Source organism: Rhinolophus sinicus, linkage group LG05 (assembly GCF_036562045.2).
Source record: "Rhinolophus sinicus isolate RSC01 linkage group LG05, ASM3656204v1, whole genome shotgun sequence".
NCBI classification, from domain to species: domain Eukaryota; kingdom Metazoa; phylum Chordata; class Mammalia; order Chiroptera; family Rhinolophidae; genus Rhinolophus; species Rhinolophus sinicus.
Window position 1 is genome coordinate 140167919 of NC_133755.1, and position 15653 is coordinate 140183571.

General features: G+C 33.7%; 1 protein-coding gene across 5 annotated transcripts in view; it reads right to left on the minus strand.

The window, feature by feature from the left end:
• REV3L (REV3 like, DNA directed polymerase zeta catalytic subunit) overlaps positions 1 to 15653 on the minus strand; it is a 153539-nt gene that overhangs the window by 43985 nt on the left and 93901 nt on the right. For all 5 annotated transcript variants that reach the window (XM_074333449.1, XM_019734939.2, XM_019734942.2 and 2 more), the window contains 5 exons: positions 11684 to 12597; positions 9884 to 9963; positions 8441 to 8566; positions 4275 to 4467; positions 2712 to 2823 (listed from right to left, as the gene is read on the minus strand). In XM_074333449.1, the coding sequence (XP_074189550.1) occupies positions 2712 to 2823; positions 4275 to 4467; positions 8441 to 8566; positions 9884 to 9963; positions 11684 to 12597 (1425 nt within the window). The remainder of the gene's footprint in view (positions 1 to 2711; positions 2824 to 4274; positions 4468 to 8440; positions 8567 to 9883; positions 9964 to 11683; positions 12598 to 15653) is intronic.

Below are 15653 nucleotides of genomic sequence, written 5' to 3' on the forward strand. Positions count from 1 at the left end.
ACCCCTCTGGCCTATACTGTCCTTAAATAGTTTTAATGCTGAGAAAGAAAATGAAAATGCCTTCCGTTTCCTACTCTATTTTATCAATGACTTGGTTCTCACATGAAGGCCTCAGTAATGACAAGTTTGTCCTCTAAACTTAAGAGGAAGGTGACTCAGTTTCATGGGAGACTGAACTATTAATACTAGGGGGACGATTACTGTGGGGAAGGTAAGCATCAGAAACTCGGAGGAAAATGTGCTCATTGTGGTCAGAGTTGCACTGGTAAATTGAACTGACAATCTGCATCCAACTCAGAAGGAACCTGTTTGTGGCTCCTCTTAGGATTTCCACGGTGATCACCACAGAAAAATGTGTAGGGAAGAGAGGAACTGATTAGTCATAAATTGAGAGCAAAAGTACAGTAACACTATCAAAATAGAAGCTCCAAATCATTCTGATTATTGTATTGTTTATAAAAGCCAAAAAGCAGAGAGAAAGATCACAAAAACTTATAAAGTTGGGTTTTACATAACTGCTTGAGAAGTCACTCTGAGTTGTGGGATGTGCAGTCTGTCCAAATTATATCATTTAAAAACTGAAGTATAATCCGACGTGTGCAGGATAGAATGACACTAATTTTCTGATATACGCTATAGATGACTACTCTGCAAGTCTGTGGTGTAACAATAGATCACGAGCAGATCATCCGATATAGTTTTAGAACCGGTTTGCTAATATTTTATCACAGTTCCATAGCTATTTTCTTAAAATAGATGTTGACTGGCTTTAGTTTTTACTTATAACGTCATAAAAATATCTCCTTATTTTTTATCCTGGAGGATTTAAATGGGTATGTCAGAAGAACTAGGTTCAAACTTCTGCACTAGCATTCTTTTTATTTTTCCTATTTGTTACTTAAAGGCCTTATGAAAATACATTCCATATTGTAAATTTAATATCTGGCGATCTGCTGGTGATTCACTGTTGTACCAAAGACTTACAGAGCAGACCTCAACTTGTCAGGAGAAAAAGATAATGTGTATATTATCTATGTGCTTTTTCTCTATATAAATAGGGTTGAAATTTCTAAGAAAACGGCTTAATTTAATAATAGTTATTGCTTAACTTAATATAACAGCCAAATGGACCTTTTCACCCACCTAAGTGTTTTCTTGGTAGAAAGTGCCACGTGGCTGGTAATTTCGGAAGAAAGAGCAGGATTACGGCATGAACATGGAGAAGCAAAAGAAAGCACGACAATATGCAACAATGAGGCAAATTCTCAGTTTCAGAACTTAAGGGCTAAAATGGTAGATTAAGTCTTAAAAAGGAAGTTCAGCTAGATCCTAGGGCACTAAAGAAAGGTTTCCCAACATTAAAGTGAAATTCTTCTCAGAGTGGTCAAATATGAACTATCTGCATGACAAGTGTATCTGCCTATAAAACTAACTATGTACTGTTCAAGTTATCCAGTGGCTCTAAGGACTGTCGAGATAAGAGATTTGAAGGATTCCTATACACACACAAATGAATCCATGTCGTTGACTGCTGGCACTCAAAATACAATTGACTGAAACTTATATTTTCCTTTTTCCCACACTTTTATTATTGAAATAAAAGTGTGGGCAAAAGGAAAATTGAAATAAAAGTGTGGGCATGAAAGCATCTGACATGTTGATGCCAACTTCTGGGAAAAGATAAAAGGTAGAACTGGCAATGACAAGACTCAGATGGATGGAAATGCATCCAGTCACCAGTGCTATAAATAGTACAAATTCTTTTTTCCTCCCTACAGTGGTGGATAGTACCATATCATTTTTGATGCTCTGACATCTAATTTAATTTTGTTTTGTTTAAAACATTTTCTGGTTTTCTAATTTCAAAATGGTTTATGTTAACCCATTTGGGATTCAATCAGATGTTGAGTGGGTAGAATATCATCCTGATCGTTAATGAAGAGTATCATCTCAGTTTTACAGGCTTTATAAGAGTTCAACTCTAGACTAAAGTTCAACTCAGTTTTACAAGAGTTCAACTACAGAAAGCAGAACAGAAAGGGCTGTATATACAATATGCTCAAGGACAGCTTTTATCCATACATCAGGATCCAGTGAGTATTTTCTAGCCTGCGTTAAGCATTTTAAAACTTATACCTAGCAATGGGCAGACATTTTAAGTTTCTAGAAAAGTGATGCATTTAATAAGAGTCCATGGCTACCAAGAGTTAGACTCTTGAGAAAATGCAAAAGATTCACTTAATTATTTTATTTTTAAATTAAATTTAGGAACAGATAGCACTTCAAAGGTTTTTGGAAATACTGGTTTGTTTAGAACTCAGAAAACATTTTCTTAAAAAAAAAAAAAAAGTACTGAAATAGTAACCGGCCTCCAAGGTAAAAGCCTATTTAATGAATAACTTTAGTGGTTCCCCATTATTTCACTATTGCAGAAAAATCATCCTGAAATCCAACTGGGAAAGCGAGAGGCTAAGTTAATATTGCTCTTTCACTGACCCCTCAATCTTGAGAATAGAATATTCTTTTTTCTATCCCTAACCTTACGGAGGTGGTAGAAGGTGAGGGCCAAATCTTTCCAAGGATAACTCTATTTTCAAGGAAGGGATTCTCTTCCTCTTTCCTACCTTCACCTATATTAATCAGCAACAGCATGAAAGGATTCTTTGAACAAAAACTGGAAAAAAAAAAAATCAGAAAATACAAAACAATACCTCTTTATTATATCTGTAATTTCTTGAAAAAGTGCCTTCTCATCAGCAGCATAGGTAACTTCTAGTCTTGTAATCCCAGATCTAATAAGTAATGGGGTCTGATATCTGTTATCTAAGAAATAAACAAAATGTTTACTATACATAAGTGTGTAAGTAATACTATTCCTTACTTTTGACTGAAATTATGCTAGTGAAATACTTCAAATTTAGAGAGTTTTCCCCAAAGTAAATACATAATTAACCAGTCTTGAAAAATTTCTTAACATTTTTCTAGTTTAATATGCAAATGACAATTCAAATTTCATATTTTCAGTTATTTTCCTGAAAAGTCTACATTCACAAAATTCCAGATAATTACATGTCACCTGAAAAGAAATGTTATTACTTTGTTTCTCTCTTACTCTTCCTACAGGAAGAGCTTTGCTTAGTAGAGAATATTTTAATCAGTGGTATGATGGAAAATGTTTACAATCACCTCTTTGGGGGCGGGGGTGAAGCCCTGATTTGTAGTGCTTGCCTATTTCCATGATGTAAAGACTTCCCACCATGGCTGATATCAAACAACCAACGTGAAATCAACTAGTTCAAAAAATTCATGAAAATGCCATGAAAAAAGCTGTGAAATATTCACTGGCTTGTGAGATGGTACAAGCCAGCTCAAGCACACCACTGATTAAACTGCAAGTTCTTATATGGTTTTGTTTTGTGCTAAGACTTCCTTCACAGTTGACTGAATTCATGTATTACCTTTTGAAACTGCAGAGGGACATTTGGTATTTTGTAAAATGCCTTATATGGCATATTGCCATGTTTCCCCGAAAATAAGACTTAGCCGGACAATCAGCTCTAATGCGTCCTTTGGAGTAAAAATTAATATAAGACCCGGTCTTACGTTATATTACACTATATAAGACCGGGTCTTATATTATAGTAAAATAAGACCTTCTTATGTTATATTATATAAGACCCGGTCTTATAGTAAAATAAGACCGGGTCTTATATTAATTTTTACTCTAAAAGACGCATTAGAGCTCATTGTCCGGCTAGGTCTTATTTTCGGGGAAACACGGTATATAAAGAATCTCTGAACTGAAAGTGTACATATTTAGGAAGGGCTATAAACAAAATTAGAATATGTCTTAAAGTCTCTTATAAACCGTTAACTTCATAGCAGTAACCTAACTTCTTAAAGCAAAGAGAAATTCTGCATTAGCAGCAAAATACCAACACTACATATATAAGATTGCCCACCCAACCTAGAGATACCTATCATTTGATTTTAGTATTAACAATTAGTATTTTACACAGTATTTAGAAGAAATTAGATATGCTAATGGGAAATTTTATTAAGATCTTTATAATATACTGCTTCTGACTTCTGATCATTATTTAAGAATAATGAATCTAGGACAAAGCTATACACAACACTTCCTACCGCCAACATCTCAGCAAACAATTTAGAACGGAGTTCTTTAGGCTTGTTTGGTTCAGAGATCACCAGCACAGACATTCAAGGTTTGTGTTAGGGTGCAGAGGTATAAAATCAATATAAATGAACATTACCTTGGCTGGAGACTGTCTTGTCTTTATCAATCACTATGACGCCTGTGAGCTCTGTTTTGTCTGTGTCTGGTAGTGGAGTATCAGACGAGATGCAGTAGAACAGAGCACAAATTGGGTCAAATTCAGGATCTGGTTCTAAGTCTCGTCTAGTTCGAGCATGTAACTCCACACTAATTAGGGTAAGATTCTGTATCTATAAAAGGAAAAAAATATATGCTTTTAGACACTTTTAAAGACATGCTGAAAAAAGTGTGTTTCACTAAGACTCCAAGGAAGTAACGTAAAACTGAAAACAGAAAGCATGGCCACGAAGGACAGAGTTTAACACTCTACAGATTAAAACTAAAGATTTTTACATCTAAGATTAGATTAATCAATTTATTTTTTATTTTAGAAAATCTGCTTATACTGTAATTTCTCAATGTCGATACATATTTAAAACTATTTATCTAAAATACATGCAGTGCCTCTCATTTTCTGTTTGAGAAAGAGAATGATTAATCCAAGTGGTTGTAAATTCAAACCAAAGTTTGTTACTTTTTATTTTCTACCCAGTTAACTAACCTATAGTTTTACTTATGGTTTAAATGGAGAAGAGGGGTATTTTTTAGTTTGAAACTCTTAGTTATTAATTATTTACTACTTGAGGGCTACTTCAATTTAGACTTTTGTATGTACTAGACAGATTTTTAATTATAGTTTTTCCTGAAAAAAATAATGAGAATTGCATGGTATTAACTACATAAAAGCCAGAGTTTTGCCCATACACATTTTCTCGTTGACATATAATGCAAAAAATGAAGTATTTTTCTTTTTAAACGTATTTTCCTATGCTAATAAAAACTCTTAACTGTAATCCTTAGTTCTCTTTCTAAAATCAAGACATTTTAAGTAAAAACTCTGGGTACAAAAAAACAAAATGTAGGATGGATTGATGATTATAGCTGGAATTCTAGCCATCATTGTACCAGCAATGTACACGTATCTGGCAACGGAAAACAGCAGACTGCTGTTACAATATTGGTAATTATTCAGATCATATAAATTTAATAAAGGGTACGTATTTTGTATTTATCTTGCAATGCCAACTGTTGAAGAAATATAAATGCAAAGTTCTCACTAATAATGGGACTAGAATTTGGTAAATCTCTATGGAGGACAATTTAGAAATATCTATCAAAATTTAAAATGGACACATCCTTTGATCTAGCAATTCTACTCCTGAGAATATATTCTGCAGATATGCTGATACTCATACGTATAATCAAATTACATGCACAAAAATGTTCACTAAAGATTATACTTCCAGTTTTTATAAATTATAAAAGACTAAAAATCAAAATGTCTATCAGTTGGAGAATAGTTTCATAAATTATGTGATATTCATAAAGACTACATACAATGGAATACTCTGTAATCTTTAAAATTTTCAAAAGAACGAGCCAGATCTATATGTCCTAATATGGAAAGATCACCATAAAACATTGATAAATGGAACCAGAGAGTGCTTTTATGTATGCAAAAAAGGTTAATAAGCATATGCATAGAAAATTTCTGCAGAGACATGAAAAAACGTAGAATTGCTTATTGCTTGTGGGGAAGGAGACTCTTAGTCTGGGGTGAAAGGAAAACTTACTTTTCATTGTAAATCTTTTTGTGCTGATTGAATGTTTTATCATGTATAAGTAATAATGCATGCATCCATTAGTAAATTTGTTAATAAGTATTTTTTTAAATATAAAAATACATGAATTATGCATGTAAAGGCATAAGGAATAATAAAACCAATATCCACAAACCAATACTTTCCTTAGGAAGTATATGTTGCTATTTCTAGTAAAAATGAAAATACGAAACAAATAAGATTAGGAAAAAAAATCAAATCATTAGGGGGACCTCAGGGAAAGAATTTTTATTTTAAATGTTTACTCTTTAGGACTGTTTGAAATGGAAAATGGAAAACGTCTCCCTAAACCCAAGCAAAACAAAACCAAAAAACCAGTTTAATTAGAAAAAGATGAACATGTAGAAAGACTACAGAGAAGACTGAAGACAATTTCATGTCAAAAGAATCTTGGAGGCTAAATTATTTATTTAGTGGGCCAAACTTCACACTCAAGTTTTGCCCTTCTATTCTTTGATATAAAATGCATTACTAATGTTAGGGACATTTTTTTGCAAACATGGAATGAAGAGATTTACTGAGTGTGACTAGGAAAGAGGTAGGTGAGAAAGGGGGACAAGGTTACAACTTTTTCCTTCTGCATATGCAGTAGAGAGAGATTAGCCCAGGGTAATGGGAAACAGAAAAAAATTGCTATGGGCACAATTTCTGGGAAAAAGGAACAAAGCATAGTGCAGATTTTTTTGGTTCATTCCCTATTTGACCAGCAGGTGGCTTTTTGGAGTGTGACTTGAGATGAAGAAAGCCTGTGTTAGGAAGAAGCTATAAACAACTTGCCAGACCTTGGAAGTGATTTCTACTTCAAGAGGGCCCATGATTCTGAAATGGGGTTACACAGAATAAAGTAACAGTATAAGAAGAAATTTATATTTTTCAAATAATATAAAAGTAATCAAAGGTAACAAGTCTTTTTGCTAAGGTCTATCAAAGTTGCTTTAATAAACATTTTTAACAAAGTGTTTTCTTTAATTTTCTAATTTCAGGTATGTACTTGATAAGAACTGTATTCCTGAGTTTATTACTTAATTTATCTGGGATTCAGGATATCACAGGGCTAGGTGTAAAGCAGGAACTAAATGAATGCTGTTGAATGAAAACACGTACAATAATTAGGGAGTTAGGCTATGTTCCAATGTAATTCCACAAAAGTACAATTCTTAGTTCAAATTTAGGGTAAAAATGAGGACATCATTTAAATTTTTCTTAGTCAATGCTTGTCCAATCCTTAGAACAGTTTAAGACAAAATTGACTTGAGAGAAAAAAAAATTAAAAATTGAATTCTCTGCTCTTTCAAGCGCAAAGACATAAAACGACTGTATAAACCAGCATTGTCTAATAGAAATATAATGAAAGTCACATATGTAATTTTAAATTTTATAGTAGTCACATTTAAAGAAAGTAAAAATAGCTTAAATTAATTTTAAAATATTTTCATTAATCTACTATATCTAACATATTACTCTTTCAACATCTAATCAATATAAAGTTACTAATGAGCTAAATTTTTAATAAAAATACTTGATCTGTAGTTAGATATCAAATTTACAGTTGAAAAAGTAGTTTTACATACCTAAGTTGTTCCAAACATACTTAAAGTTTTCTAGTAAGTCTAGTATACTTCTAAAATTGAATAAAATTTAAAACTTAGTTTCTAGATGTGGAAGCCAAATGTTAAGTTCTTAATAGTCACATTGCTAATGGCTACCGTAGTGATAGCACAGGTATAAACAATGAGAACATACTCTAATTTCCACCTTATTGCCAGTCAGATATATGCTCTGAGTTGTGTTTTCTTTAATAGACCCATTCACACATATTCTTCCATCTGTCCTGTGAGTGATGTGTATTTTTAAAGACAGCTTCCAAATCTTACTTATGGTCTGTGAAGGTAACTGGTTTATATAGAGAATATATGGGTTATTTAGAGAATTGTAGCTAGCACTAATCCACTGAACCAATCAATCAAATAGAAAATACAAGTAAGTATCACAGTTGGGATGTGATAACATCCTAATATAACAATCCCAGAATAACAGAGATTTTCTAATAGTTAAAAACTATTTTCTAATTTTAGCTTCTAGAAACTGTGTTTCAGTTTTATAAGATTTCACAGTTGGGATGTGATAACATCCTAATATAACAATCCCAGAATAACAGAGAGATTTTCTAATAGTTAAAAACTATTTTCTAATTTTAGCTTCTATAAACTGTGTTTCAGTTTTACAAGATTTGTAGAAACTGTGAAACCACAAAGCAGTCTCAGTAACTGATGGTTCCTCTTATTATAATAAGAGGAACTTTAAAAGTTACTCTTATTTTATATAAATATATGAATACATAAAATACTAATAATAATCAGAACAGAATGAAGATTAACAGGCATAGAATTTAGTGTATTACTCCTTCAGTAAAAAATTTCCACACTTGTTCCACAGAATAAAGAGTTAAACAGCATATGTGTCCTTACTGTTGCAGTTTTACCTCATGTAAAGCTTTTGCCTCCTGTAAATTTTGTATGCTGACTTTGAAACCATAAGTGTTGTTTAAAGATGGTCCATCAATCTGAGAAGTTTCTTTCTTTGGAGTATTTACTGCTGCAAATTGATTCTATTAAAAAAAAAACATAGCCAGAAAAAGATAAATGAGCAATCATTTTTTCTTTTGATTACTTATTCCTACTTAGGTAATATATGTTTTAATAATACATGACAAACTAATATCATCTCTTTAGGTCCAAAAAGAAACCGTAAGTATTTTATTAACATTCTTTTCATGCTAGTAATTCAAGGAATCAGAACTAAACATATGTAGAAACATCTGATATCATCTGTAAGCAAACCATATGTTGATCTTTGAGTTTAAAGCCCCAAATACTGAAAATAATAGTCTTTTGAGACTTGACATTTATAACACATGGACATTTATCTTGACCTTTCTTAGAAGTATGGCAAGCAAGCAAGCAAGCAAGCAAGCAATGTATTTGTAACGAGTTTGGCTAAAGTTTGTAAAAGATCTGAAATTCTGACTTGTATTTTACCCTAACACAACATGAGTGTGAAAGATGAATTAAAACATAAATAATCTTCAAGGGTTTAGAAATAGAATCTTTCTATTTTTAAAAAAGTATTTTTTCTGATTTCCAAATCCATTAACCATTTTCCCCAAAATGTTGATTTATGTTAACAATATACTAGTATTTGTTTTTAATATAAATGGCTTATAATTCAACAATAGTACTGCTTTAAAAATAAGTATTAAAAATGTATCTACAATATCAAATTATAAATATTAAAATACTATATGTAGTACATGATATTTATGAGAAGTGGACAATATGGAACTGATTTCTAGTATACATTTCCAAGGATACATGTCTAATGTATACTTTTTTCACATAACCATGTATTTTAAGTTGTTTTACCATATTTTTATTTGAATAAAGATATTTGTGATTTTTCAGAGTTTCAATAGTAAATAATGTTGTATACCTTTGTTATTTAGTAAGATAAACTGAAAAAATCAATTATGTTATATTTGAGAAAAAATAAACCAAGAAAAAGGATATATTTTTGGTGGGATCAAAAATCACTTACTTGAGCTCTGCTGTCATTGGACTGTTCTGATTTTGCCAGTTATCAGTTAATGTATTTGTATCCTCATAATCCACATATTGGCTATCATATTCACTTTCTCTGTAATATTTGTATTTACATATAAGAATCTTTTAGATCCCAACACAAAAAAAAAAAACCTAAAAAAAAATTAGGCAATTTCTTGTTGTCTCAAAGATATGTAAATAAAATGATGCAAAAGTATAATAAAATTTTTTTTTTAATTGAGACACAAAGTTATCAATTATCTAACTGAAATCTAAGCATAAGACTGGATCTTCCACTGATTTTTAAATATGATTAACATAGTTACCTTTGCTTGTGTTAAGAATATTCTTCTACGAGTATCAATATTACTTCCTTTCTTATGACTCAGTTTCTGGGTTTTTGGTTCTGTAGAAAGAAATTTCATATTTAACATAGACATCAAAATTACCTATTTATTTTTTCTAATTTTTTGATATTCCAAATTCTTAATTACTATTTGTATTATCCTATAAATTCTCCCCAAAGTCTTCATAAGGGAAACTAATTCAATTCAAACTTCTGATCCCCACCAAAATAACTTTAAAGTTTTGGGTTTTTAAATAAAAACATTTAGATTTTAATTATTGTTTTATTCCTCAGTCAATTATCTTAGGGAATTATTTAATAATTCTAGACCCTCACGGGGTCTAGAGAGAATTAGATATTCATCAAATACATATAGAAAAATAAAATTATAACTGAGGTAAATACAACAAAAGGGAATATAATTGGGAATTTTTATAGTTGGGGAGGCTATGAAGGCTTTTTGAGCTGAAACAGGAAGAGTAACTAGGAAGGAGGAATTAATCAGATTACTGAGCAAAAGGCCTAGAAATTGCTAAGAAGGTTAGGGTAGATGGTAGGTGAGCTATGATGACAGCTTGGCCTAAGGTTATGGTGGTAGATAGAGGTAGACAGATTTGGATAATCTAGGAAACAAAAAGGTGACAGGCCTTGGTACTGGACTGAAAAACTACAGGATGGGCAGTGAGGGAATCAGGTGGGTGTTACAAATAAATCCCACGTTTCTGACCTGTGTAACTCCGTGACACGGGTGGTTGTACTATTCATTGAAGTGAGGAAAACTGAGGGGACCAGATAGGTTTCTATGTGTGAGTGTGTGCTTTGCTGGGTGGTTGGTGGTGAATGTAAGCAGTAAGATCATGAATTGAGTTTAAAAAATATTGACCTTGTGGTACCTTTGAGCGTTCAAGTAGAAACATCAAATAGGCAGCTGTGTACAGTGTTCTGAAGCTTAAAAGACAGTTGTGAATGGAAATTTACATTTGTGAGTTATATGTAAAAATCCTGTGGGCAGCAATTAGATAATTTGGGCAGAGAATATAGAATAAAGAAGACTAAGCCTTAATAAATCCCAACACATAACTGAGAATGTGAGATAAAGGAAAGCAGGAAGAAACAGAAGAGTAGGAGAAAAATCAAGGGGGAAGAAGCTCCAAGAAGGAAGGTGTGGACAATAGGACAAGGGCTGCTTAGAGGGCATTTGATAGAAAGACTGAAAAACATCCACTGGCTTTAGCTACATGAAGGTGATTGAGAATCTTTGCAAGAGATGTACTGGTGAAAGGGTGGGGAGCAGAATCCAGTTCAGAGTAGGCTGAGAAATGATTAGGAGGTAAACAAATGGAGTTGTCCAATTAAGAGAAATCTTTCAAGAAATTTGGCTTTAAAGAAGAAAAAAGAGTAGAAGCTGGCAGATGTATGGTCAAAGTAGTTGTTAGGCTTTACTTCTATTTTAAAAGGTGGGAGAGAGCTGGGTATATATTAATGGGAGAATGGGAATGGGAAAAATCGAGTTGAGAAGAAGGTAAGGTTTCTGAGAGGGCTCCTGTAGTTCACCCAGAAGCCAGAAGATAAGATGAAAGCAGATGTCAGTAGATTTCACAGCAAAAAGATAAGTTTCCATGTGATGATGTCTTTCCAAGACATGATAAAATAACAAGACTCTCATTAGCTGAACTAAAATTTCATTTAAAAAGCTCTTACTTTCATTGACATAGTCTAATGTTGTTTCCATTTCTAATCTTTGAAGAACAATTATGGAGTCTATTATTTATTAACTTACTTGTTGATAAAGGGCTAACGCCAGTTGCTTCAGGAAGCCTTTCCAGATGTTTTCTCTGTATGATTGGTGTACTATGAAGGCAAAGTGATTCACATATCCCAGTTCTTGCCCTAACGTTAATTGGAGATATCACTCGCGGCTCCCGAGGCTCACTGCAGGGGCTTTTCTGTACATCATCTTTTAACGGCTTTAAGAAGTTCTCAACAGTCAGGGAACATAGTTCCGCTACTGGTGATGAGGGTCTGTCATCTCCATTCAGTGTTTTGGAATCTGAGGATGTTACTTGTTGCCAAGGCGGAATTACTGGAGAATCAGGGGAGCTACAACTAAAATAATAGTCGTCATCATCATCTTCATCTTTTTCAGGATTATTTGCAAAAGCAACTGGTGGCAGCTTCTGACTTTCACTTGCAGTTTGACTGCACCCTGTGGTTGGCACTTGTAAAGCACTCTGAGACTTATCAACATCTTCCTTGGTATGTGCTGTAGTGGGGAGTATCTGTGGAGTTGTATCCATTTTTGGAGGCACTACAGGTTTGTCATCTGGGTTAACTGAAGAGCTGAAGTTCTCAGCAGATTTTACAACTCCAGTTGGCTCAGTTTTAGACAGTTTCTTGGAACGGTCGTATTCTTCTTTGGCTTGAAGCCATGCTTGAACCAGTTGTCGACTTGGGGCACATTTGCAAGGCATAATCACAATTTTTTTATCTTCAACCATTTTATGGCCATTACTTAACCCTTTATTGACAAATGCTTGGCCATTGCGAAGGGGTGACCCTGGTCTTGGATTCTGAGTCATTGCTGAGAATGCTGTTTTCCACAGATGAAGTCCTTCCAAGGAAAAGTCTCCCTCAAACTCAGCTAGATCATTTGGGAGCCGAGTTTCTACCATGAGAAGCCGTCCGCCGATCTCCCTATAAACAACATATTTTAGAACAACTGTTTTGTTTTAAAGAGCAATTACCAAAATATTTAGCTCCCTATCCTACAGACTTTTAAAGTCCCTTTTGGAGGCTTAAAAATACCCATCTCTTTCTTCCCTTTCCACACCCCACTACACACACGTATTTTATGCAAGTACACTCTATCTTTAGTCTCAATACGCTTTTCCTCACTACACGGGTTTGGCGGGAATCCCCAGGGCCCCAACCCAATGCCCCCAAGGCCCAAGCCCACAGCAACCCACAGTGGCCATTCCACTGCACATCCCCAGGGCCAAGTGGTTCTCCCAGAAGCTTCGAGGTGTCCACCTACATCCAATGAATTACACTTTAAAAGTGAAAGGGAAATAAAGACCTTCACAGCCACACAAACACTGGGAGAATTCATTATCAGCAGACCTTCCCTCAAAGAAATGGAACAGAATTCAAGGAAGAAATAGACAGCTCTACAACAATACTTGGAAACTTCAATATCCCCAATCTAAATAATTGATAGAACAGCCAGACAGAAGATAAGCAGGGAAACAGAGGGCCTGAACAACACAATAAACCAACTAGAAAAAATAATAATAATTTCCTTTGGAAAATCATCAATACTAGGGAAAGAAGGTATTTTTTTTTTAAGTACTCAATGAAGCCTTCTTTTCTTCAAGGAGATAGCACAAACTCATCAGATTCCTTTCATCAACTCATTTTAAATAACTTTCCACTATCACCACAAATGAATAGAAACAATGGAAGGATTTATCCTCCGGGACCAGATCCCTGGATTTTATCTATAGCCTCTTTTTATATTCCCTAGTATTATAGCAGTTTAGTAAAGCCAGTCAGTTCAAACAAATCTTTGTGCTTCCCCCAAATTCCCTCAAACTTAAAAGTCACACACAATTGAGGTAAATTACCATAATTCTTTCTCCCCTTTTTACAGCAAGGTTGAACACTAACATAATTATGAACTTAGGAGTTGGCAGAGACCACAGAATGCATAGTTTAAATGCTAATAATGTATGTGTATGTGGAGAATCACTAATTAAATGGTAGCTTGGTTTTGTTTCCAGTAGTTATAAATATTAAGCTTAATCTCTTTATTTAACATGTATCCATTGGTACTATTTGTTTTCTGCAGCAACATACAAGAACTCTAGTTTTTCTTCGTTATGGTATGTGTTTCATGGATATGAAGACAATTTTTCGTTTTTTCAATTACTTCTCTTAGGGCATGGTTCCTCAAATGTCCTGGTCATTCTCTAAATAAAACTCAACGACCTCGCTTCATGTTTTCTGATTTGGAGCTGATGGAAGAGCATCAGGGTTCCCACATTTCCTTTTCCCCTAAAGATTTTGCCTCCTACTAGTTAATTCCATAACCAGGGTCTAGCGTCTTCCCTGCACCTACCTCCCAGCTATATGAAAAATTAAAAGCAGAATTATTGCTATTAGCGGAAATAAGTATGTATGTCATGTGACCATACTCAACTTAATATTTTGATAGAGAAATCATACAGAACCCAAAAATAAAAATTGGTGAGATGTGGTAAATTCAGCTTTCTTGAATATTGTCAGCAGCATAGTATTTGCTACAACTCATGTCATCATATATATGAAGAGCCTTAAATCATGTAGCAATCCTATTGTCAGGACTATAAGGAAAAACTCCAAAATACAAGCAATGCTTTATGAAGAAGATGCTAATCCCCTAATTACCTATAGTGGTAAAATAAGGAACAATTTTTCTGTCCAATAATATACATGATAGAATATTATGCAGTCATTAAAATGTTTCAAGAAACTCACAAATTTAGAAAATGTTATAAATACGTTAAGTGAATAATAATAAATAATAAATCTAGATATAATATGGTTTCTACAGTAAGATCAGATTTTATAAAAAACAAAAAACTATATACATTTAAAAAAACTATATACATATAAGAAAACACATTAAAATATTATTGATTGTCGCTAGGTGGCGAAATGATGTGATTTTTGTCCTTTTATACTTCCCAAACTTTATATAATGAATACATAGATTTATATTAGAAAACATTGTTTTTAAAAAATAATGACTATTATCCTTCTATTTCAGCTGCAGAACAAGTATCAGAGTTAGACAACTAACAGTAACAAAAAGTTAATGACTAGCACATGATAAATTAACTAAGTAAGTCTAAGGGTAGAAAAAATATTTTGATTAAAAATAAAAAATATACCATAACGACTACTGATAAAGTCAAAGCTCCCAAAATAATGGAAACTAATGTCTAAGGAACAGACATTCATATAAGCTGGCAGTGAAATAGAATCCCATTCATGTTAAAAGACTACATGTGGATACTAAGCAAAACAAAAAAACCTGTTAACACAAGTGTCTTAGGAAGGTGGGGGGTTGTTTCTGTCCTTCACTTCAAGTCCTTAAAGGAGGGAACTTCTACCTTAAACTTATGATCTCTGACCTCTTTCTTAACTGGACTCCTGCAGACATTACTGCTAATCTCCTGGGTAAAAGCCTGGCATTCGTTGTGTCTTTTTCACTAGGGTCAGGAACATGGGGCTGCTAAACGTCAGAGCTTACATGCAGTGTGACCTCTCGCCTGAGGTGGCTCTTCATATCTCTTTCCACCATTTAGATTAAGCCGTCTGCCTTGGCAGTGCTAGCCAACCTCCTCTGCTTCTGACTGGATGGCTCAAATGAACTGCCTCTTTCTGAGACTGGTTAGGTAAATAGGACCAAAGACACAGGAGGCAGGAGAAAGAAGCATCACTTAAATCTCCTGGGTAAAGGCATGCTCCCCAATTTAGCTCTTATTAGATATGCTCTACCTTGGTAATGCAGGTGGTAGAGGACACCTACTTTACTAGTTTATAAATAAACCAGTACTGTGATTCCTGCCCATTTTGCTATTGGTGTGTGTGTGTGTGTGTGTGTGTGTACACACACGTGCGTATGCATGTACACGTGTCTGTCTATCACTTCTCTGAAAAGATTCCTAAAAGAAAGAAGAGATAATGGGAGGCTAAGTCCATCTTGC